At 38.0% G+C, this 26,854-nt stretch overlaps 1 protein-coding gene across 3 annotated transcripts in view; it reads right to left on the reverse strand.

Annotated features, from left to right (window-relative positions):
• Positions 1-62: 62 nt before the first annotated feature.
• The window catches only part of LOC127449433 (calcium/calmodulin-dependent protein kinase type 1-like), a 36,463-nt gene continuing 9,671 nt past the window's right edge, over positions 63-26,854 (reverse strand). For 2 of the 3 annotated variants that reach the window (XM_051712848.1, XM_051712847.1), the window contains exons 3-12: positions 18,725-18,856; positions 12,798-12,872; positions 12,517-12,655; positions 7,181-7,307; positions 6,854-6,929; positions 5,415-5,527; positions 4,911-4,989; positions 4,690-4,777; positions 3,378-3,543; positions 63-2,473 (exon numbers count right to left, since the gene is read on the reverse strand). In XM_051712848.1, coding sequence (XP_051568808.1) covers positions 2,382-2,473; positions 3,378-3,543; positions 4,690-4,777; positions 4,911-4,989; positions 5,415-5,527; positions 6,854-6,929; positions 7,181-7,307; positions 12,517-12,655; positions 12,798-12,872; positions 18,725-18,856 — 1,087 coding nt within the window. In that variant the 3' untranslated portion in view covers positions 63-2,381. Of the gene's footprint in view, positions 2,474-3,377; positions 3,544-4,689; positions 4,815-4,910; positions 4,990-5,414; positions 5,528-6,853; positions 6,930-7,180; positions 7,308-12,516; positions 12,656-12,797; positions 12,873-18,724; positions 18,857-26,854 lie in introns of those variants that run through there. The other variant, XR_007898742.1, reaches the window with a different exon arrangement.

Genomic DNA, 26,854 nt, shown 5'->3' on the forward strand with positions numbered 1-26,854 from the left:
TGCATCCAATTACGAAACAGTTCACCCCCCTCCCCAAAACCCCCTCACCCCCATTGGGAAAAACGGATTTTAATTTACATGTTGGGTGTGAACGGCCCCTTAAAAGGCAGCATCATGTTGCTGCCTACCTTTTGGTACTAATTAAAATGATGTTTATGTAGGCAGCTAGATTTTGAAGCAGAGCTACAGTCTCTTCCAGACTCCAGTAGGGTTGCTTTTTCCCCACAAAGTCTAATATTAAACTGAAAGGAAATCTTTATTAAAAAATGGAGATTATCCAGGTTTAGGATTGCATTTAATCTGGGTGTAAAAATGTACCTGGACTGTGGCTCAAATCTCTTAACCCGGTGAACCCCTGTTCTGTCCAGATGTTCATGTCATTTGAAGGTATACTCACACAAGATCATAGGATCTCTGTTTGAGCATTGATAAAACATATTTTTACTCTGCCACACCAATTTGCACTTCACAAAGCCAGTCTGAACCAGAGCACAAAATTGAGTGTACAGACAACAATCTAAGAAAACTAACAGAACAATTAACTAAGGCCAGAAAATAGCATCAATCAGTCTTAAAAAGATAAAATGACTTTACCTTGCATTGTCATAAATTTTGCTTGAATACCTGAGCAAGTCTTCGTACAAGTGGCGCTTATTCATATTCAGACATTAATAATAGGACATTATTTCACTAGCTTGCTATGGGTAACAGACCTGAATGTGAATAACTCAATAATAAAAATAAAAAAATTATGAAAATTTTTCAATAAATATACAACTTAAATAAACACAGTTTTAACTGTCTTTGGTTGGGGTACAGAAATATTATTCAGACAAAATAAATGATGGTTGAAATAGACCATGTACACTCTACAGCTAAACACGGTTGTCACTCACTTTTCTTCTCAATGCTACAGATTTTGATTATTTATAGGAGTGAAGACCACATTCAATCGAATACACTCCCGATAAATTCTGGTAGCGACTACCATTTTTTCAATAAGTCTGCATTGTGTGTACGGAACCGAACTGAACAACAATTTGTAAATGCTGTGATTTTTCTTTTCTGTGTTTATGTAATTCCTATTGAAAGTCTGAGCGGGACATATTGATGCCCCCAACACCAATTAGCCAAATGCAGTGGAATAATTGGCAAGAGTGAGCCTGTATTTCATTAAGAGAAAAGCCACAAAAAAAAATGCATGTTTTTGTTTCTACGCAATCCTCCTCGTGAAGGAATATTCTGAATAGATTTACACTCTGTGAAGTATTTAAACCTCTGTGGAGCATTTACACTTTCTGGGAATAAAGACTTAACCAGATAATTACCTTAACTGATGATGTGGATATAAATGTGGTCAGCTTTAAGAGACGGACAGACAAGCTCTGCTATAAAATCATCACTTTTCTGGTCAAGAATTCAACATTGCACTCAGGTTGGTTTATGAATCCTTAAGTGTGAATTGTGTGAAATATTAATTAATATTAATTAATGTGTAAACAGACATTTCAAATAGTGGGAAATGTGTATGTTACAGTACCTTAGTTAATGTTACTCTTGACAAGCTTAGATTTTGGAGACGTGCACAATAAACAGAGACTGCAAATGGAGTCGAGGCCGTGGCCATCCGATCTGAACTTGAAATCACCACATGCATTTTCATTCATAAGGTTTACAATTTAGTAATACTGGCTTCACATACTCATCATTGCTTTGCAATTTTGGATATGCTTATTTAAAATATTGCTTTATACTTGTACTCTTTGGATGATCAGTCTTCCGAATAATTTTTTCTATTATTCAGATGAATTAATTATTCATTTTGAAGTCATAGTGGTTCCGAATAAGGTATTCGTCATCGGGCACATCCCTATTTCATAAGGTCTTTAAACAACACAAATAAAATGGTGCTTCTGCCGATGGGAATGTTAATACCTCTCCAGACAAAAATTTATTTTTTCAAATATAGCTAGTGCCAAACAAGACAAAGGGGGTAACTAAAAATGTTAAAAACGGTTTGCAACTGAAAATGAGGTTTCAAACTTAAACAGATAGAGTGTGGTCGTGGCCTAATTTACAGCCGTGAGATGGCAAAACTGCTATGTTTATCACTATGTCAACAATTATGATTGACTCTTTATGGGATTCACTATCACAATTAAATGTGGCTGTCACTCCCAAAACTTTGCAGCGTGTACGTGGCCCTGGAGGAGTTACTTATCTGTCAATGATATACCCGATGTCTTTTCTTTTCTAATTTGAGCTTTCCACCATCAGCACTAGCTCCATCTAGCGCATGCTACCAGGAAAGCTCTGTGTTCCGGGTCAGACTGGTGTGGTAGGAATACATCTATGGGTTCCACTCGGCTCAGAGTTCTACTTCAGATCCTGCTTGTTGGTCGACAGCAGTAAGCACAGCTTCTTAGACTATCCCGATCTGCACTGCCTCTGCGCCCGTCTGCACTGGGAGAATCTAAACAGAAAATTCTACATGAAAACGAACAGTAACAGGACAGGAGCATCTTAGTATAATTATACAGTATGTGCCTTTAAAAACACAATCTTATAGCCTATGAACATTTCTAGCATACACAATGGCATGAAAGATTCAGGCATCTTCAAATTACAATTTCCAAAAGTTTTTTGTTTAAAAGAAATCATTTTAATGTACTTAAATGGTGATGGGAAAGAACATACTTTTCGGTATTTAGTAAGAACGCTTCCAAGGTTGGACAAATTAAGGAGATCTTAATACCCCTGCTCTCCTTATCGCATAATGTTTGCGTTTGCATGTAGGAGCTACCATAAAGCTAAAATCATTACCTTAAAATTAATTATTTATTACTTAAAGATGAATAAGTAATTTTTGTGCCACTGTCGGCACCAAATGAAATTGAAATTTGTTTGTTTGTTTGAGTGGCCTGAATGTCTCGACAAAACTCACCTTGGCTCAACCATTGTTTATGAACAATGGAAAATGTGAGTGTTTGAAACATCATTATTAAAAAAAAAAGTTTTTTGGTGCCGCTAGTGGGGCAAAAATTACATATATCACCATTATCTTTTAGGTTAAATTGCCGTGGCAGCTTATCCCCACAATTTGTCTACTACTAAAAATGTTACAACCAATTCAAACTCCTCTTCTTCGTGGGGATGTGGACAGTACTAGCCCAAAAAGCATGCATGAATGCATACTTTACAAAATCCACTGGAAATAATATGTCATTTGGCCACCTCTGGCCTACTATTTGCAATGTACAATGATTTTGGGACACACACATTCTACTTCCGCATACTAATTACAATGTACAGTATTCATATTGGGGAACCGTCTTTTTTTTTTTTTTTAATCTGGCTCTGACTGGTCTCAAACATACTGCTTTGCTCTTCCTCCTCTTCCTCCTCCTGGTCAAGCTCTTTGGCAGGTAGGAGCAGGTGTCTGTGGTAGGGGCTGGTGGTGGTAATTTGGCTCGGCCCCTCTAGGCTGGTGCTCAGCTGTAGTCTCCGCATGTGTCTGACCACAGCTGTCGCATTGAATGCTTGCTACGAGGGCAAAAAATAAGAAATAACATGCCTCTAAAATACGTTTTAAAGGGAAAGTTCACCCAAAAATGAAAATTCACATCATTTACTCACCCTCATGCCATCCCAGATGTATATGATGTGTAAGATTTTTAGAAGAAAATGCAAGCTTAAAAACTTTGAAGCTCCAAAAAGCATATAAAGGCAGCATAAAAGTAATCCCTATGATTTCAGTGGTTTAATCCATGTCTACAGCAGCTATCCAATTGGTTTTGGGTGAGAACAGACCAAAATATAACTTATTTTTCACTGTACATCTTCCTATTGCAGTCTCTATGCACAATTCTGATTTCAAGTTCGATTACACTTCCTAGTGCTTGACGCATGTGCAGAGTGCTAGATGGCGCTATAGGAGAAGAAGCCTTTATTTTGTCACACATTATACAATTGCACATATACAGTGAAATTCTTTTTTTCGCATATCCCAGCTAAGCTGGGGTCAGAGCGCAGAGTCCTCGAGCTTAAGGAAGTGTAATCGAGCTTAAAATCATGATCGCCAAGGAGACTGCGGTCAAGATGTATAGTGAAAAGGAGTTACATTTTGGTCTGTTCTCACCCAAAACCATCTGGATCAGAAGGCATTGATTATGTTTATGCTGCCTTGATGTGCTTTTGGAGCTTCAAAGTTCTGGTCACCATTCACTTGTGTTGACAAACCTACAGAGCTGAATTATTCTTTTAAAAATCTTTGTGTTCTGCTGAAGAAAGAAAGTCATACACATCTGAGATGGCATGAGGGTGAGTAAATGATAAGAGAATTTTCATTTTTGGGTGAACAAACCCTTTAAGCATCTTCAAGAACATTTCTGCAAAACGATGATGAGCTTAATATGGAAGGGACTGCCTTTTAGTCATCTAATATATTTGTATATAACACAATGTTCTCGAAATGTTGTTTACTTGGTTCACCAAACAAATTTCTGAATAACTTGGCATAAACTGAAGTTCTTTGAAGTTTATTCCGTAATGTTTTCAGAACATTCAAATTCTGAAACTAGCTCTAACAATTCCAGCAGATAGCCAAGTTATCCTCATCTGGCATACCAAATAAGCGAAGTGTGAAGAATGTGACGCAGATCTGTTGGGTTAAAGAAGTAAGAATCTCACCTTCCATTTACTTTTGGCAAAGTTCTTCTTGATCTGAGCGCTCACAGACTCATGAATGTTCCTATCCAGAGCCGTATCTCCAGAAATCCTTCAAAATCAGAGGTGGGGGTGGGAGGGATGGGTTACTAATGCAATTTTGGTGAAAAGAGGAACAGGATATTTTTGCAATTATCAAGGGTGAAGCCAAACTATGCAGAGCACTTATTTTGAAGTAATCCTACCAGGGGTGCTGTAAAGCCTGCTCACATGTGTATCTCACAAATGGGTCTTTCTCCATCAAGTGGCTGATGAAATCTTTGGCTGTAATAAAACAATATTCAAGAACCTTCTACCATTAAAAACAACAACATAATAAAAGGAACTAATGTTTAATAAATAACAATTATTCTTATTATTCTTATTGTGAATATTAATCACAATAATAAAGTTCTTTAGGCAAATGCAGATGTTTACAGCTGCCATAACAATTATACACACTGTAAAAAGTAGAAACCAGTAAATGTTACCTTAATTAACTGATCTACATGATCTAATAATTAAACTTGACTTTAAATAGTAATTCTGACTTGAATCAAACCAATAATTTTGATGTTACCACAGGAAGCACACTTATAGAAAAATGTGGCTCATCCAAGCACATTTTAATGCTGGAACAATCCGTTTTATAAATGTCTGTACATAAATACAGGATCCTATGAAAACGTCCCACTTGATGGAAGAACAACCTGAGTCAGAGATGTCGTCCCAGTATGGAGAATCAAACTCATACTCTGCTTTTAGAATCTGTTCAAACAGCTTGGTGTCGTTTTCGTCGTAAAACGGAGGATAGCCACATAAGCTGCAAAGAGACAGGCTGCTTTTATAAACTACACAGATATATGTGAATCTGCTCAACACCACTGTTTATATGTATGCAAAAATCAAATACATACTGTATGATAATAATGACATACAGTATCCTTCAAAAGTTTGGACACACTTGACTAAATTTATGTTTCTCATAAGCTTAAAAACCTTTTGATTTAAAGGTGAATGCTTAAAGGGACAGTTCAGCCAAAAATGAAAATTCTCTCATAATTTTCTCATTCCATCCCAGATGTGTATGACTTTCTTTCTTCTGCTAAACACAAACAAAGATTTTTAGAATAATATTGCAGCTCTGTAGGTTCTCACAATGCAAGTGAATGGAGACCTACATTTTGAAGCTCCAAAAGCAAATAAAGACAGCATAAAAGTAATTCATGCAACTCAAGTGTTTAAATCCATGTCTTCAGAAGTGATATCATAGGAGAGGGTGAGAAACAGTCAATATTTAAGTCCCTTTTCACTATAAATTCTACTCCCTGCCCAGTAGGTGGTGATATGCATGAAGAATGCGAATCATCAAAAACAAAAGAAGAATGTGAAAGTAGAAGTAGTGATTGATAGTTAAAAACTGCTTAAATATTGATCAGTTTCTCACCCACACTTATCATATCACTTCTGAAGTCATGGATTAAACTACTGAAGTCATATGGATTACTTTTATACTGCCTATATGTGCTTTTGTAGCTTCAAAATTTTTGTACCCATTCACTTGCATTGTGAGGACCTACAGAGCTGAAATATTCTTCTAAATACGCAGATAGCTGCAATGCACTGTGTATTCTGACACCTTTCTATCATGGCCAGCATTATGTTTTTCAGCAATTTGTGCTACAGTAGCTCTTCTGTGGGATCGGACCAGACGGGCTAGCCTTCGCTCCCCACGCGCATCAATGAGCCTTGGGCGCCCATGACCCTGTCGCCGGTTGTCCTCCCTTGGAGCACTTTTGGTAGGAACTAACCACTGAATACCGAGAACACCCCACAAGACCTGCCGTTTTGGAGATGCTCAGACCCAGTCGTCTAGCCATCACAATTTGGCCCTTGTCAAAGTCGCTCGAATCCTTACACTTGCCCATTTTTCCTGCTTCCAACCCATGAAATTCAAGAACTGACTGTTGACTTGCTGCCTAATATATCCCACCCCTTGACAGATACTATTGTAATGAGTTAATAAATGTCATTCACTTCACCTGTCAGTGGTTTTAATGTTGTGGCTGATCAGTGTAAAAATAATAACAGTAGAATGTGTAGGTGTGCCCAAACATTTGACTAATAATGTAGATCAAGAAACACTTACAGAATATAAGAAATCACTCCAATAGACCAACAGTCCACAGCTTTACTGTATGGTTTCTGAGCCAAGACCTCAGGAGCTGATCAAAAGAATAAGCGAAAGAGAGAGAAGCTTTCAGTGATCCTTTTTCTATTCAGTTCACTTTCATTTTGAGCTTTTTGGAGAATGAGGTAAGCATCAAAGAAACAGAGGGAGACAAAGCACTTCAAAAGTATTCACATTTGACACTGTGTGTGGCATTTCAAAAGACTGAAAAACTGACAGGTTACAGAACTATGCTAAAGATGGACAGATTAATTGAAAATAGAAAAAAGTAGCCCTCATTCATACCCACATATCCTGGCGTTCCACAGGCCGTTGACATCACACTTCCTGAGTCCTCGATCTTAGACAGGCCAAAGTCACTGATCATAATATTGGAGTCCTCCTCCATACTATAGTACAACAGATTCTCTGGCTGCATATAAAAAGAGTTAACTGAACTGAGCTGAACGAAATCGGTTACGTATGTAACCTTGGTTCCCTTGGGGGAACGTGACACTGCATATGATAGCTATGAGACACCGTCCCAGTGTCACATGGTCTGAAGCCCTTATACAATCACAGCAATTTATTGGCTGAGGGCGCTGAAGTGATGCTCCCTAGGAAGCCACGTCACGGGCTCCATTAAGGCGCTCGCTTTCACACCATGGAGTCAGACTTTCTGCAAAAGGCACGAGCCTATGCAGCTGCTAGATGGTATGGCCAGCTACGCAGCTCGAGTTCCACTAAAGGGAACATCTATGTTACGTACAAAACCTTGGTTCCCTGAGAGGAATGAGATGCTGCGTAGCTGGCCATACCATGATCGCTATGGGAACGAAATACATTCACACCATGCGAACAGTAGCTGCCAACTGTCTAAGCCTGTGTGGCAAACATACAGCAGCGCACAAGCGAGCTAAAGCATCTAAATAAAAGGAATTATGAATTAACTCCTGTTCCAATAGAGAACCTGAGAAGCAGGAGTCAAATCCTTGTCCAGATTATAAAATCTAACAAATGTATGTGGAGAGGACCACCCTGCCACCATACAAATGTCCTCCAAGGACGCACCTCTAGTCAAAGCCCATGAGGATGCCATGCTCCTCGTAGAATGGGCTCGAATACCCAAAGGCGAAGGTAAACTGCACACTTCGTAAGCACTCGAAATTGCATCAATAAGTCAATGAGACAACCTTTGCTTGGACACCGAAACACCTCTGTTGCAGCCACCAAAGCACACAAACAACTGTTCAGACTTACGCCACTGGCTCGTACGGTCACCATCAACTCGCAGCGCCCTAACTGGGCAAAACATATGCAATCTTTCATGCTCCTCAGACTCAAAATGGGGGAGGAGAGAAAGCCTGAAAATTAATGGTCTGCGAGTGAAATGACAAAATAACCTTGGGCAAACTGCCCAAACAAGGTCTTAATACAAACCTTCAACACCCTGGCGCAAAATCCATACACAAGGGATTGATCGACAGGGCATGCAAATCACAGACTCTCTTAAACAATGCCAATGCCACTAGCCGGGTCATTTTAAGAATCAAAAACTCACCAATAACTGTTGTCAAGGGCTCAATCAGGGCATCCGAGAGCACCTCTAACACAACAGATAAATCCCATAAAGTGACGCGGATGGGACGAAAAGGTCTAAGCCTGCATACCCAGTGCATAAAATGGGAGACAAGAGAATGTATACCAACAAAGATACCATTGATAAGCGCACATTCAGCCGCTATAGCGGCAACACAGATTTTAAATGTTGCAGGGGTAACCGGAAGTGAACTGGATTTTCACTTTGCGCTGTACACCAAGAAGTGAAAATATGCCACTTAAACGTATATAGTGTCCTTGTTGATGGAGTTCTAGCATTTAGTATGGTATCAACCACAGCGGGTGATAAACCATCATTCAAAAGAGTGCCCGTTGAGGGGAAACACCCCTAACTACCATAAATGCGCATCGATGCCCAGCGGTGCCAAGGGTGAGAGAGAAAACCAGAGGAGACAGTGCGACGTCTCGCTTGAAGCAAACAGGTCCACTTCTGCTCTGCTGAACTTCCACCAGATTTGTTCCACAATCTGCGGATGTGATGTCCATTCTCCATGTAATAGACCCTGTATGGACAGGAGATCCCCCCCTAAATTCAACTGGCCCGGAACATGTACAGCTCGTAGAGATAGTACATTGTTCTGTGCCAGTCTCAGCACCTGTCCCAACTGAATGCCTGATATCAGAACATGGGTCCATTTCCATGGCAACAGAGCCTGGTACCCACGCGTCACTCTGAAGGGACAAAGCGCATGGCTCAGTGCTTGAAGTCCCTTTGTGGAGTTCATAAAGCACTGAAAAAGGTCTTGCATGCAGCAAGCCCAGGTGAATGACAGCGGATGCCGCAATCATGAGTCCCAAAAGCCTGTGAAATGTTCTTGCAGGGAGAACAGGTCTGAACATCACTAGATACTGGTGTAATGACAGAACGTGAGCTGGAGACAGGCGCGCCTGCATCGCCTGAGAGTCTAGCTCCATATCTAGAAACATAGTCTGTTGCCTTGGCAACAGGACACTCTTGTCTAGGTTCACTCGCAGCCCTAGATTGCTCAAATGGCTGAGAACGACATCTGATTGTTGGGCAGCCAGACTGTCTGAGTGAGCTAACACCAACCAATCAGAGATAATTCATAACACAGATGCCTTGAAGCCTCAAGGGCATCAGAGCTACATTCATGCATTTCGTGAAAGTGCGTGGTGCCAGAGTAAGTTAAAACAGAAGGGCGCAACATCGGTTCGCTTTGCCGGCAAAAGCGAATCTGAGAAAGTGCCTGTGCTCTGGCGCAATCTGAATGTGGAAATAAGCGTCCTTCAAATCTATTGTCACAAACCAGTCCCCCGGATGTACTTGTGACATTATTTGTTTCTGCGTCAACATTCTGAATTGAGATTTCATTAAGAGTGAAATTCAAATGTCTCAAATGCAGAATGGGACGCAAGCCGCCGTGATATAACCATGCTCTATCGTTCGAATTACCCATTTCGAAACATTTTTGCAACTGCTGCCAAGCCGCTAGATGGGCAGATGTAATGCATGGCTCTCTCCTCTAGTGCAAAGTGTAACCACTAGATGGCACTCTTGTCTTACTTTTGGCGACTGTTCTACAATCAGCTGCACAGTGGAAGGAGACTCCTGTGCCTTCGCTACTGTGGCCGACTGAATGAAAGTAAATAATGTTTTGCCTGTATTATATCCAGGCATGTATTAAAAAAATGCCCTGAAGTGTCTACAGCAGGGATGCTCATGGAATAAAACAACTTCCCTCGCATGTTGAACGGGGAAGAATGTAGGGAGAATTGCCTTTATTATATCTAGGCATGTATAAAAATCACCCTGAAGTGTGTATACAGCAGGGACACTCATTGAATGAAACATCTTCCCTGGCATGTTAAACAGGGAAGAATGTAGGGAGAATTGCCTTTATTATATCTAGGCATGTATAAAATCTGCCCTGAAGTGTGTATACAGCAGGGACTCTCATTGATAAAATCTCTTCCCACGCTTTTTAAGAGGGAAGAGTGTGTGAACATGGGGGATATTGGGAACAAGCTGGTCAGCCACAACAGCCCCAGCATTCCTATGGGGAACAGCGTGTGGTGCTTGTGTGACTGTGTGGTTTGTGTACTGGTCCATGCATGATCCCCTCTGCCACGAGCAGCGCTTCAAACAGGGAGTGTAGAGAGAGAGAGGCCGAGGCTGCTCCTCAATTGCCTTGTTCATGTGCGTTCTCCCAGAATGACACAGAAAAATACAATAGGGACAAAGGGGCCCATTTTGTTTCCTTACTGTCCGACGACGAATTCTCTCATACAGTGTTTTTTAATGGCAACGGCTCAAGACGTGCATGGTCTCTCACACGCACTGTTCATCAGAAAATGGCCGCGAGCTAGGCCTCAGAGCATGTCCAACAAGACTCACGCTTTCATTCATAGGGGGTGTGACAAACACAAAGAGGATTCCAGTGTCTGTTCGCACTCATATCTTCTCAGACACAAAGCCGATATCCCAAACGGCTCCAAAACACGAAGCTCCAAATCTTGAGCCCGTAGAACTGGAACAAGTGTGGATAATGTCTCATGGTGAGAAACTGCGAGCCTTGTCGTCCCTTGTTGTGTTTGACAAAAAACATTGAAATTGCTCTGAAATTTACACTGTGTCAATGACGTCCTTGCGTGTTTGCCACTCAAAAGGGAGAAAAATAATCCTCGCTTCGACATGAGTTGATAGAAAACAAACGTGGGCTTAGACAATTCCTGCACTAAAGAACAGAAAATCTGACTCGATGGCATGAAAGGAGCACCTTTTTGAAGCCCGTGACGTGGCTCCCTAAGGGTCGTCGCTTAAGCGCAATCAGCCAATAAATTGCCGTGATAGTATAGGGGCTTCCGACCACGTGACACTCGGACGGTGTTCTATAGTGATCATACGCAGCTCAAGTTCCACGAAAGGGAGCAAAATAAATCACAACTAATCTTACTGAATTTAATGCACAGCTATTAGTGGACTATTTTTATATGCCATCGTGATCACAGGAAATTTACACGTTACTTCTGAAATTTCATGTACCCTGAAATCAAGCCAATTCAGCCGAATTACTGACATTTTTGCATCAATTCAACTGTGTACACATTTTTCTTTACCGCTACTGATAACGCATTGCATGAGCAACCTCCGAGACACAGGCTCTAGTTCCATCGAAACCAGGAACTAATCGCACTTACATAAACAATGATTAACATGATTCGGAGGTTGCATTTTCGCTCAAACATTATTTTTTTCACTCCACTGATGATTAGGTTTAGGGTTTGGATTAGGGATTAGGCAAAGTTACTAAAATATACATTCCTGTTAACTATATTATTATTATTATTTACAACTAAAAATACAACTCGCTTTTGGTGCCACTCTATGGACATTTCACCTAAACGTTCAACAACACTTCCGGCTTCGGCCACTGGGGGCACTAATTCGAACTTTGATTTCAGCAGCAAAACTTCACAGTAGTACCTGAATTCAGAGTATTAAGTAAGAACCAACACTGAACCATAAACAATTTAAATGGTGATCTTCGACGATTTTTTTCGACTCATTCTTTAATCTGAATGCTAACGTGTATATATATATATATATGTGTGTGTGTGTGTGTGTGTGTGTGAAAAGCAATCGCATTAATTTCCAAGATGACACTGGGTGCCACTTGTTGACTTGAGCATGCAATGTGAGAAGGTCATGTGACAACACAGTATCATACTACTGTTTGAAAGGTTTATCGTTGCACAATGCATACTTTTACTTAAAAATAAAAATAGTCTTCAGTATACAGTATATACTGTGTAGTATGCAGTAAGTAGTATGCTAGAGTTCCATTTCAAAAATAACCTATTTCTATCACATTGTACTGGATAGAATTGCCAACAGTTAAATCTAACTGATCCAAAATCCCGTTCGACATAGCTGTATATCAAACATTAAATCATTTCTAATCAATTGAGATTTAGTTTTTTTGTGGCACATTTAGCTTTCAGTGAGATCAGAAAAAATAAAATTCATGCAGAAACTGTCACGTTATGCATTTGGGCATTACCTTCAGGTCTCGGTGCACAATGCCCATATCATGTAGATATTTCACTGCATCTAAAATTTGACAAATAAGCTTGCTGGCATCTCTCTCTGTGTAGAAGCCCTTTTCAACGATCCGATCAAACAGCTCTCCCCCAGATACCCTGTGGACACATACACCAACACACACTTCAGTTAGCACCTCTTCTATAATATAAGCATTCAATGGCACTGCCAATTAAAGGAGCAGAAGTAATTAAAATGGTATCTTAGTAAAAATATGCCACTGCTGAGATAAAAACTCACAGCTGCATGACCAGGTACAAATGTGTCTGACTCTCAAATATGTCTTCCAGTGAAACAATATTCTCATGTTTTATTCTGAAACAAAAAAAGAGAGAGAAATTCAGCAATTCATAAAACCGAAAATTAAAAAATTATTAAATAAAGTCATGAAAATGGTCTTGAATAATATAACCACAAGTGAAATGAAATTTTTCTTATAAATGCATGCTTGGTAACACTTTACAATAAGGCTGTATTATTTAACACAAAAGTTAATATAAACTGACAATGAAAAATACTTTTACAGCATTTATTGATGTTGGTTAATGTTAATTTCTACATATACTACATTTTAACATTTAAATGAGTATATGCTAACATTAGCTAATGCAATATGAACTACATTTCAATATATTTTAATACATTAACCAAGATTAATAAAATGCTATAAAAAAAAATATTTAATAGTTTGTTCATGTTATCTAATGCATTAACTAATGTTAAGGAATAAAACCTTATTGCAAAGTGTTACTGTATGTTTTGTTTAAAAGGAACAGTATTAAAGGAAACATCTTTTATAGGGTTAAACTTACTGCAAACTAAAAATGTTATGTGTATTCTTGTTTTTTTTCTGGCTTTAAAGAAATGTGTGAATGTTTTTTCAAGTTCTTTGCATCAATTTGAATCATTTTTTTGCTCCATTCATTATGACTTTCCTTCCATATTTATATTGCGATTTTTTTAGTCCCTTTCGTACAACATCACTGGCATGCTGCATAGCTTTCATCAGGCTTTTATAATTCTATTCCATCTCCCATCTGACTTTCTCTCTATAATTACAGTTTTCACACCAGTGGTGGAATTCTTTCTCTCTTAATTCCTTTCTCTGTGCTTGTCTCTTCCCATTCCTCCTCCTCCTCTCTCTCTATCTCTCCAATAATGCTGCAGGGAACCTCCATACCATCTCAGCCTCTGTGTGGCTGTTGCCCTGGCAACAGAGACTCTAAAAATAGGACTATCTCCAGTACTCTTGACATTTCCGGAGAACACTTCTGTGATTTCTAAGGCTATAGCACATTTTTATCACACATATAGCACTTACACTAACTTTTCTACTCTCAATGCTCTTAAAAAGGAAAACGAACAGACCTTTCAGCATCCTAACTGACACTTGTCCTTAACGCTACCTTACAAAGAGTCATATTCTCTGTTGCATCCAGCCTATAACTGTACACATTTCATGACTGAGGTTTGGATGTTCTCAAAATGTTGTCTGTTAATGTTACTCGTAATCAGAGGGATCAATCTTAAAATGTTTATACAAATAATGTATAGAATATATTATGTTTTTAATTTAGCCATTTTGCCACTTATTAAGATCAAAGGCAGAAAATGATGGGAAGAGAGTTAGGGGATATGATTAGGAAATGTATTTAGCCCGATTCGAAATCATGTCGCCTGCATGAGCACCCCAGCTCAAATGTGTAAGAGCACATGTTAAGCCACAGCTCCAACTGAAGCATATGTAATGGTTTCTTATTTTCATATCTTAATGATAAATATGCTGCCTTCAAGTCATGTTGAATTGATAATAGTTGGGTGATTCTCACGAAACCTGCCAAGAAAATGTCCTGGTCATATTTAACCCCAAATCAAGACAAAATTATTAAATTACATTTTGAAGAAATGAAGAAATGAAGAAAAGAAAACAAAACCTACATTTAGGACCATAAACATTTTTAATTTTTTTGCATTGTGACATTATTTTCAGGACATTAAAGCACATTTTACCACCCAATTCTTATTACCGTGATGTGTCAGAACATTTTACTTATACTATTGCCATGGTTTTCAATGATGATTCTCATTACCGTGTTACAGTAAAACAAAATGCTGTTGTTCAATGATTTTAAAACATTTAAATAATATAAAAACAGTTTAAACGATATACTTTTTTACATTATAGTAATAAGAATATCAAAATGATCATTTTTTTCGTGTTGCGGTAATGAGAATTGGGGGGTAAAATGTGCGTAACTGTCGTGAAAATAATGTCAAAAAACAAAAACAACTTACTGACCCAAAAACTATGCTTCATTTTCTATATGTGAAATGATATTTCTTATTTGTTTCCTTTGATATTTGAGTAAAATAGAACCAGGACAGGAATCACTCAGTTACGAGATGAGTGCACATAACATGAATGCCACCAGGGCCGGATCTATGGGGGTGCTGGTGTGGGCTTTGTCACCCCCAAATTATCCATATGCCCACCCAAGTGCAAGTAAAGCACTTGGCAACATGGCGCTAACCATAACCCTAACGCGAGTGCGCTGGATAAACACTCGAGCAACTCCATCTAAAACACTGGTGCGCACGGAAGAGACACTCGCCCCCCAGCTCAACGCCCCTCCATTGTAGGTTATTGCCCCCCTAATGTTACATATCTAGATCCGGACCTGAATGCCACCATAATATTTTTTGAGATGTTTAAAGGTTTATAAGATGAATGTTGATTACAAGTTGTTGTAGTACTCGTATAACCCCAGTGTCCTGGCCAAATTCGCCCCATTGGCCCTTATCTATCATGGCCTCCTAATAATCTCTATCCCTGAATTGGCTACATCACTCTACTCCCCTCTTCACCAATAGCTGGTGTGTGGTGGGCATTCTGGCGCACTATGGCTGCCGTCGCATCATCCAGGTGGATGCTGCACACTGGTGGTGGTTGAGGAGATTCCCCTATACTATGTAAAGCACTTTGAGTACCTAGAAAAGTGCAATGTAAATGAAAGGAATTATTATTATTATTATTATCATTACTCGAGACAGGACCAGACGCGACCATATTTTCATGGTCTTAGTCTTGTCATGGACTCGTGAACAATTTGACTCTGTCTTAACTCGCACTCGAACAAGTGTGGACTCGGACTTAACCCCGAGTCCAGTCGAGTCTCTTTTAAAAAAAAAATATACAGTGAAAGCTTTGATTGATCTGAATTTTTTTTTTGACTGACAATATCAGAGATCTTGACGCTTGTCCAGCATTTCAATCTGCTGCGTAGTATCAGAACTAGTTCTGAATAAATAATTCTATTGAGTCAGTTCTTTTCAGCAAATTGGCCAAACAGGTTAGCAAAAAAGGTCTAAATTGACTAGCTATTCAGTCCGGTTAGTTCGGACTGCTATCTCACTGATTAATTTGCAGCAGCTTCTCACTCATTAAAACAGCATCGGGATATTTTTGAAAACGGAAAACAAACTAATCGTTGGATAAAGTGTATATTTACCTACAGTCAACAAAAGACTGCTTTTTTGAGAGGTAACTGAGAAACTTCCGTTGGTGCTGTGTTTTATTAATAAGGGGCTGTTCACACCAAACACATTGTTGCATTCACCCATGCTGTTTTTCAGTTGTTTTTCTATGTAAACATGCTAAACGGATGTCTTTGACCTTTGCATTACACATCGCTGTGTTTTTGGCGTCCCGTGCAGGAGCACCCCAATTTTGTTTTTTTTGTTTTTTTATTCTTTTGTCATGTTAAAAGGAACATCAACTGTTAAAAATGTGTCTCGAGACACCTATGTTATAATATTTTCCCTGATAGCCCACATACAACACCCAGACGTCTATTTGATGTGTGTTTATATCTGGAAGACGTCTATTTTACGTTGTTTGCTCTTCTGCAATATGTCTATAAGACATATGTCAATAAGAATGTCTCGATGTCAATAAGACATTTCGCAAATGTCTTTGAGACGTTTATGAATTAGAATGATTGTAAATCTGATCTTTTTAAGATGTTTAGCAGATGTTAGATGCTTTCCAGAGGAAACATCTCTGAGACGTACGTGTGCTATCTGGGTTCTTTGCACTGCGTTGGTCTGAACGGGCTCTAGTCTTTTAGAAATACTTTAGCCATTAGTTACATGAATGCTACACATACTGAAGAAAATGTAAAAATACTTATCTAAATGTCATTAGAATTTAAGGGTTTCTGAAAAAAAAAGAAAAAGAGAAAGAAAAAAAACTGCTTCTGTGCGTACCCCGAGACGAAATCTTGCAGGTAAAAGTAAGCAGAAATGCTTACTTGACTTACAATGGACAAAATATAGTAGTGCAATTGAGGAAATTATTAACAAATTGAATGTAAATTTTATATTCACTTTCTGCATAAACTTTATCATATTTTTTTATTTATTTTTTTAGGCCAATTTTACTTATAGCAAAGTAATACTGTATTTTGTAAAGCAGAAATGTTTACTTGATTTGAATGGAATATAATAGTATACAGAAGCTGGTAGTCTGTATTGCCATGCTGAGCCACATAGGCACTTTGAACCTTTAATTTAAGTTTTTCACTGACATTTTGTTAACATTTATGTCGTAACTGTAATACCAATTTGTTCATTTAACATAGGACATGACATTTATTTAATTTTTATTCTCAACTGGTAATATTGTTTAACCAACATAAGCTTAAGAAAATAAAAAATGAGGGTTATTTGATATATGCGCCTTGAGTCAATAGTTCTTTAAATTATACACTTAATACATTCATAAAAAACTCGTCTTAGTCTCAGCCTTTACTGGTCTCGGTCTCGACTCGGCCCTCTCAGGTCTTGGTCTTGACTCGAACTTGACCTACTCTGGTCTCGAACTGGACTTGGACACAGATGAGCTGGTCTTGACAACAAAACTGATGTTAGATGGAGGTTTTAATGAGTAAAACGTACCACACTAATCTAAAACTTTAACCTAAACCAAACCAATAGTGTCTCAAAAGAAAATGCGACAAAAGCACATTTTCTGAAGCAACCACATAATTTTGTGTTGCTTCTATGGCACTTATGTGTCACGTGTCAGCTTGCGTGCTTGGCTGGGCTCGAATCATGGGCATCCGTGTCCAAAGTCCAACATTCTATCAGTTGAGCTAATGCGAAAGCTAATCATGTTGGAATAAGTGTGTAAATGTAGGTGGGTTAAAATCTATCATTTTTCAAATCATATCTAAAAGATGAGTAAGTGTTTCAATATCAAAACATAGCAGTGTGTGAGTAATAGAGTGAAAAATAAGTGTTTATAAAGTAATAATCAGCCATTGAACTTGTGATTTGTTTAAAAGTCAATAAAACACATAGTTAGCTCCTCAAGAGTTTATTTTTATCAGGAAATGTGGCGAAACGTAGAACAAGGCACGTAAAACAGTCTATGTGACTAGGTTGCAACTTTTAGATTTGGGAGCATGTTTATTAAAGAATCGTGGAAGCGTAATTGATCACACTAAGCAGTGTTGAGGGTAATCTAAAGTAATTAGCTACTGTAATCTAATTTCTTTATTAGTTAAAAAGCAGTGCAACACTTTACATTTTAAATTCTTGTAATCAAATTATAGTTACTGGCTTTCAATTAAGTTAATTACTTTTAAATACCTTACTTGGATTACACGCATTTCTAAAGAATAATATTAATTCAGAACATGAAACATGAATTATGTTTATATGTACATTTGTTTAAGTTTCTGTGACAGCTGAAAGGTGTGTATTGACACAATAATATAGACATTATTTCATATAAATGTCACTCATTCAGCAGGTTTATGAGGTGACAAGCTTGTGTGACCAAACTGCATTTCCCATTATTTTCAGTGGCAGCATTAGAATGATAAAATAACACATAAAGCATCAATTACACACCTAATGCACATCCTTTGCTATTCTTCATGTTGATATAGACTAAAAAGCTAAGTGAAAAAGAGCGATAGCAAAATCAAATTGCCCAAGGTGTCTATTTTTTTTATTTTTATAAAATCACTTGAACACACATCACAACATTATTACGAATTCTGAACTTTTCCAAGTAGAAACTTCCTAGGAGGTCTTCAAGGCCCCAAAAGAGCTTCCTCTTCCTTATGCTAGTATAAGTCCTTGATAAAGTCGTTTCTCACCTATGTAGCACAGCAATCTCATTCTCAATACTGTTCTCCTTTCCCTCCAAAGCTTTCTTAGGGATGCATTTAATGGCCACTAGTCGCTGGGTCTTCTTCTCCTCTGCCAGGAACACCTCAGAGAACGCCCCTCTGGAGGAAAGGAAAGGATTAAGTTAGTGCTATTGGATATTTAACTTTCAAGATCCCAGATCAGTCCACCAGGCCAGTTTAGATGCAAAAAGTACTACAAAGTACCATGGTATTACCATGTTTTTGTTTTTTTGGACATAATGTAAGTCTCAGTCATACTTTTATTGTATGGAAAAAAAATGCATGGAAAGTGAATGGAGACCGAGGCTAACATTCTGCATAACATCTGTTCCACGTGTAGCCAAGTGGAGAAATTTATCTCTTATTGTGGATTGAACATGGACCCTTTGGGTGCCGGAGTTTTGCGACACCTGCTTTTCGGCACTCTCTTGTGTTAGAGACGTGGGAACATATGTTGTGCGGGAGAGCTCCCGGTTTTGTTCATCATTTGAGAATTCTTTGGGTAAATGTCAAATTTCACACAAGATGCTTGTGGATGGCATTGGATGTGTGTTCAGAGGAGTTGTGTGTTGAAGTTGGGTGTTGTGGATCATTTTTGGGGGATGCATGTGTGGAGTTTGACCATGTTTTGCGCACATGCAGGGACTGGTTATGTGGATTTGATCATATATCGTTTGATGATATGTGGCCCACAGTCTTTTCCAATTGGGTGAACGTGTAGTGAGAGTTCTATTGATTTGGGCTGTTCTACATGTTCTTAAAATCTGGTTAAATATAAGTAAAATACTGTGAGTGTTTAAGCATGTGTTATATGCATTAAATGCTTTGAGTGATTTAAGCATATGGGTAGCCTGGTGCCCTGTTTGTATTTTCGTTTTGCATTGGCCTCTACCTTATTTCATTGTACCATATTTAATTTGTTTTTTGTATTTCATTTCCATCTTTACTGTTTTTCATTCTACTTTGTTTCATTTTGCTGAAATTTATCATTATTCTTTTTTCATACTGTATATACATCCCATCGATTTATTTCGTTCTTTTTATTTTTTTTTTAATACAGTCGTCAGATACCACCCCCCCCCCCCAAATAGTTTTGTGTCCTGAAACTCATACAGGCTTGAAACAATGTGTGGGTTAGAGTATTTGATGAGGTACACTTTTCCTTTAAGAGAGTCCATATAAACGTATGAAAAAACCCTGAATGTTACGTAACACAACACTAACAGGATGTAAACAGTGCTGACACATTTTCAGGAGTTGCTTTTTCTATTGTGTGTTATTTGTGCCACAAAAATATCGTGAAATGCTGATATTTGATCAGGCAGAGAAATACAAAAACGGTGTTCTGTATTTCCAAGTTTATATACCCTACATTGGGACTTGCACCCAGGTGAACAGGAAGAACCAGAAAGAGACAAACAGCACATGCTGCTTAATCATCCAAGGAATGATGCTGTGTGTTTAGACATTATGGGGCGTGTTTGTCCTATTTCGAGTACCCTTTCAAGTGTTTACCCTTATATGTAGACAAAGCACATTAATTCAGCCTGTCTACCTTAAACAGAGAGAGTCTTGTATTCAAACAAGCACTGTCATGTGTTATCTAGCTGTCCCAAACACACACTCCCTAAACTGCCTTCTTAATCACAGAGGGAGCAATTAAACATAAAAATATGTAACTAAGGAAAAGTGAAAAAATAACTCACAGAATAAATACAGTAGAAGTTTTTTTTTTCAGTTTCAAGGCAAAATTGTTGTATTTGTTATTATCCTTTTGTAGATGGTCACGTATTCTTCAAAAAGTAAAAAAAAAAAAAAAAAAAATGATATGCATAAATAAAAATGGTATGAATAACCAAATTTGTTCACAGATGTTTTATTTCTTAAAATAAAGTGTTGGATAGGATGCTATCTAAAATGTGTTGCCTTTATTGTGTTGACTTCAAATTCTGTTTGTTTATTGGTTAGTATCTATGGAAATAAAAGTCATAACTTGCATACAATACCTTTTGATTTTGCCATCTCATAAGATGAGATGTTGGTTATATCCAATAAAACAACCAGTTAGTACTTCCAATTTTGCCGACATGTCACTGTGCATTCTTCTGTGCATTTCTGTCTTATTATATAACCCTGTGAGAGGATGACTTCAATTAAAATGAACTAATTGCATTGTTGTGATGATAAAAAATATAATCTCAAATGACATGGAGCAAGCCAGGCAAGTGAGTCATGATTACAACAGGGATGTTTATTGAGAGAGAGCTGCAGCTATCAACAAACTTTCTGCTGGACTCATATCACAGACTTTTTAAAGTGCCTTAAGTGTGTGTGTGTGTGTGTGTGTGTGTGTGTGTGTGTGGGGGGGGGGGGGGGGGGGGGGTCAGTGCTGTTGCTGTGAGACATGGTGTAATTAAGGCCTCCTATGGCTTCCTGTGAGTAAAGAAGAAGGAAGAGTGGAGAGAAATGATAACAGACAGCCATTGTGGGTGTGTGTGGGTGTAAATAAGAAAATTGTATTGCAGATACATTTAGGCTGATGGTATAACTTTAACATGTTACAGGCCAGTAATTTTTTTTCACAGCACCTATTATACAGCTTTCTAAAAATATTATGGTGAACAGTGTACACTACCCAAGTGTTGGTTTAGAATTGTATGGAGATACCGAAACAAAATGTATACATCAATTAAAATGTCAAAACAGCATCGCTGAATAGAAAGAAAAATCTTACAAACATTTATATTTATAATATAAAAAATACATTTAATTAATAAATAACTACACATGAAATCTGTACACTTTTTGACATTGTCTGAGCTGATTTTATGGGAAATCTGTAAAATTCTGCAAAATATTAAAATATAATCAAATGTTAAAATGGCAGCTGAGAACACTACACTCTTACTGGTAACTAAAAGTATTACGCAATTAGCCAATATATTAACATTTAAATTTCGATTATAATATTCATGAACATAAAATTTTCATTAATTAAAAAAAATATTCATTTAGCTATCTTGTTTTTCACCTGGGTGATTAAGTACCTGCCTGCTGAATATCCTTGCAACACTCCATCCATCCATCCATTGATCCATCCCTTACTTCGATCTTTTCTTTTGTTCAACCACTCCATAAATCAACCCATAAATCCATGGGTTCAAGAATTTAGTACACAACATCTTTTATTATTATTTTAACCCTGGAGATACCTCAACCTTTAATTCATGGTCAACACAACCTTTTTAAATGCAAACAGAAAGCGCTGGAGAGAAGGATGGTTCTGCAATTCTCACATTCATAAGTAAAAAAAATGTAGTCAGCGTATCCGTTTCAATTTCCAATCCATTTCATCAAATCACTGTAACGCTTTATGCTACTACACTTAGGCCACATCCACATTAATATACTTCAGTTTGTTACCTTCATTTTAATGCCATCGTTTTCCAAAGTGTGCAGTAATGGAGAGTGAGAGTTTTCGAAAGTCTTGGTTTTTGTTAGAGGAAAATGCTGTTTCAGTGTGGATGAGAGGCATAAACGTAGAGAAATCAATGCATTTTCAAATGAAAATGGATTAGTGTGGACGTGGTCTTAAGCAATAAGGTATGTGAGGCTGTGGTATATTGTGCTATCCTTTTGCTAGAAGATATTCAATATTTAACAGTGCTCCAGACTACAAAAATGACTTAGGAGCCATTGGCTCCTAAACTGAAACATTAAGGAGCCAAATGGCTGTTTTTAGTAGTCAAATCACAGATTTTCTCGATTTAGATTGCTGTTCAGAAACAAGATAGAAAGCCAAAGAAAAGGAAGTCAGCTGATAACCCATTCATCAAAGGTTTAATAAACAGTATATATAGCCAGGTCAGCCAGGTCTCCTAAGCAACCAAATTGACCCGGTTGCTAGGGAGGGTAGAGTCACATGGGGTAACCTCCTCATGGTCGCGATTAGTGGTTCTCGCTCTCAATGGGGCGCGTGGTAAATTGTGTGTAGATCGCGGAGAGTAGCATGAGCCTCCACATGCGGAGCCTCCGTGGTGTCATGCACAGCGAGCCAAGTGATAAGATGCGCGGACTGACGGTCTCAGAAGCGGAGGCAACTGAGACTTGTCCTCCGCCACCCGGATTGAGGTGAGTAACCGCACCAGAGGACCAGTAGTGGGAATTAGGCATTCCAAATTGGGAGAAAAATAAAACAAATACTTAAAGAAAAAAAGAAATCCTAGATGCAGTTTATTGTGCTACTCCAATCCCAATCAATAATTACCAGAAGAAAACAAAAAGGTACACAATACGGGACTTTTAATTATAAATAAGCCCGAAATACACATGGGTCTCTTATTTTGAAATGTCTGCACTCCCAGTTGTGAGCTCACTGACGGCTGATTCACTGAGAAAGTGAATCTGAATCAAACTGCTAACCTGATCTCCTGAGTTCAAACCCTCAGTTCTTTTCGGATGATTCATGAAAAAGATCCGGTTCAAAAGAGTCATTTGCTCACGACTCTCTCGTGCTGGGTTTGTTGTTGTATGCGGTGCAGCGAGCTCCTCAGAAACAGAACTGGAGAAAAGCAGCACGAGACACACTGGTTGTGTGCATTCTAAAAATATATTTGATAACTCACAAGATGATTTCTGCCAAAACCGCATATGAACGCACACAACCCGACTGTCATCAGTGGCAACTAGATTTTTAATTATTGTCGCAATCAAATATTTTTGGACGCATTTGCGACCATTTTAGTCACAGTCTGGAGCCCTGTTTGATATTAAATATTTAAGTCCTTTTTTTACTATAAACCTCCACTTTCACATTCTTTTCCTTGTTTTTTGGCAATTTGCATTCTTTGTGCATATCGCCAAATACTGGTCAGGGCTGGTTAAAGGTGGAGATTTATAGTACAAAAGGACTTAAATATGGATCTGTTTCTTACCCAAACCTATCATTTTGCTTCTGAAGATATGGATTTAACCACTGGAGTCTTATGGATTACTTCTGTGCTGCCTTTATGTAATTTTTGAAGATTCAAAATTCTGGCCACCATTCACCTGCATTGAATGCACCTGCAGAGCTGAAATATTCCTCTAAAAATCTTCATTTGTGTTCAGCAGAAGAAAAAAGTAATACACATCTGGGATGGAATGGGGGTGAGTAAATGATGAGAGAATTTTCATTTTTTTAACAACTCTTTCACTGCACTCTCTCTCCCTCTCTCTCTCTTTCACTCACTCTCTAAGGAAGGCTGCATAATTATGGTTGTTACTCCATTAATGTTTCATCAGTTGCAACGGGGCCAATATCTCTAAATGAAACATTTCTATAATCCATTTGCACAGAACTTGCCATTTGTCACTCAGATTCAGACAGACTGACCACAACAAGTTGTAATTAATAACTAAACAGAGGCCCTGTTTATTTTCCTTATTTAATGTCTTTTTAAGTGGATAATCTGTTTGTGCAGCCTCTTTTATAATTTTAGAATCCCTTGGAAAGCTGAGATTTGACTTGTGAATGAAAACAAACCTGATATCATAGCAAAGTTCAATGAATGAATCTGATGAAACCTGATAATGGATTTAACGGATTTTTCTAACACTGGCTTCCTGGTACACTACGTGTATAGTTCTATATTCAAAAAACATTTGTCTCATCTTGCTTGGAGATGTGGGGAGGTTAAATCAACAAAAAGACTTTACAGACAAAACAGGTCAGAATTCTTTTTATCCTTCTTCAAAACATAAACTTTAGTCTAATATAAAACAAAATATCTGTTCCTGTCACCATAGTGACAAGCTCCCTCTGACCTCTTATGTCCTCTTTGTGAACAATGTGAGGACTGGCTGAGTTGAAAAAAAAAGAGTAAAGTCAAAGTTCTGTTTAAATTTGGAAAGCTTTGAAAGACACAAAAGATAAAATGGACACAAATTTTGTTCCCTAATCATTTACTGAATACTATGAAATGTTCTGGGCTCAGTCAAAGTCCCTTTCAAGGCAAGTCGTTCCACTTGGCGGCCATCTTGGGAATGCTCCCGGGCAGCAATTTGCAATGGATACAGGTGGCATAAAAGTACTGTTCCTATCTTCTTAAATGGGATAAGACCAAAATCTCCAAAAAGGTTGGTCAAGATCACAATCAAATATTTCAAATCAGCAGTAAATCTAACAACAGTGGCATCATAAATAGGGATTCTTTAGCTCAGATCACAAGCTTTTTCAGGCTGGTCCAGTGAATACACATGTCTTCTTGAGCCAACTAACAAACGATGTCTGTATCTAAAAAAGTGATTGGGTCTTTTACCTGTAAGGCGGGACTTCCTTTTCTACACCTGCCATATTTTGTGCTTCAGTTGCTCCCACTCATTTTAATACAAGTGGTCATGTCTCAGCTAAATTGTCTCTGGTTCAATACATGTTAAGCTCTACCCATCAGCATCTGTGGCATATATTCGATTACCACAAAAATTATTTCGGCTCTATGGGGCAAGGCATTGTACTGGGAAGCACATTAAAATAGACACTGTTAGGAACATGGGTAACACATAACTAGCTCTTCTAGATAAGTTCCTCTGTTTAGAACAAAGGTCCCACCACTATATACAAATAACCCACATTTTTTTAACAGAAGAATGAATATGTGATCTTACAATAATATGAGCTTAACATACAGTATCTACTTTTAAACACCTTTGTCCCCTAGACTTCCATTGAAGTGCATTACTTGAAACCAAGTCGAAATAATTTTCTGTGGTAATAGACTGCATATTAAAGACACTGATGATAACTTGCAGTGAACCCAGAGTGTTCCTAAGAAATGCATACTGACCTCCTTTCTTCCTCAAGTAGACAATATTCATAGACAAAATAACAAAAACAAAAGCACAATTAAAAAAGCACAATGGCTTAAGAACTCATTCATACCACGCCGTTAAGCCATTGTATTACTTTGTTTAAAGTTTTGAATTTATAGAGCCAAAAACTACCATTAGCACAACTATTTCACCTGTTAAATTTTAAAATTCTGTTAACTACATACAAAGCTTTTAATGGTCTAGTTCCACAGTACTTAAGTGACATTCTGACACGCTATATTTCGTCACGTTCATTACGATCACAAAATTCTGGCTCGTTAATAATTCCAAAAATAGATCCATTTCATATTTGGCTCCTAAACTATGGAATAGTCTCCCTAACACTGTTCGAGATGCAGACACACTCACTCAGTTTAAGTCTAGACTAAAGACTCATCTATTTAGTCAGGCATACACCTAATTTATCAATCAACTCCCAATTAGGTTGCTTTAGTTAGGTCTGCAGGAACCAGAAACATCTATCATGATCAATAACTCTGCATAAAATTGAATGGCATCTACGCTAATATTATTCTATTTGTTTCCATGTCGGGATTCATATCCCAAGGTTACCAGAGCCAGCCAGATCCAGCTCCATTCCTGCTTTGTGTCGGACTCCACTGCTACGTGTCGCTGAGAGATTACGACAAAATACAGCCGGTGCTAGCCAGACATCACTTCAGTCTTTTGACTTAAGAGGATGAACTGATGCCAACTCCAACTGTAAGACATTGGATACTTCATATGCCACTGCCTGAACTTTAGACTTAGAATGGACCCCACCGAACCTCACTGAAATGACCTGCCGGTTAAACTGCGATGCACCTCATTGATCTCTGCCTGCATCACCTTTATCTATTAATGGACTACACTCTTGAAATGGAATACAGAGATTATAATTTATTTGCCAACAAAAGCCTTCTTCAGCCAACTAACAAAGGACAATGCATCTATGTGAACTTCTGCAGTTAATCCAGGATGAACTTCAAAAGACATTAGTCATTAATGTTAAAGTTCATTAAAAAATAAATAAATAAATAAATAAATAAATAAATAAATAAATGAATAAATATATATTTTAACACTGGACTTTAACGCTTACTTAATTTACACATTTTAAACCATGACTTGCACTGCACACAAATAACTAATATTACCATTATATTAATGTTGTTTAGCCAGAGGTGAACTGCCCCCCACAGTGAGCCTGGTTTCTCCCAAGGTTATTTTTCTCCATTAAACATCATC

The sequence above is a fragment of the Myxocyprinus asiaticus genome, chromosome 12 (genome assembly GCF_019703515.2).
Source record: "Myxocyprinus asiaticus isolate MX2 ecotype Aquarium Trade chromosome 12, UBuf_Myxa_2, whole genome shotgun sequence".
NCBI classification, from domain to species: domain Eukaryota; kingdom Metazoa; phylum Chordata; class Actinopteri; order Cypriniformes; family Catostomidae; genus Myxocyprinus; species Myxocyprinus asiaticus.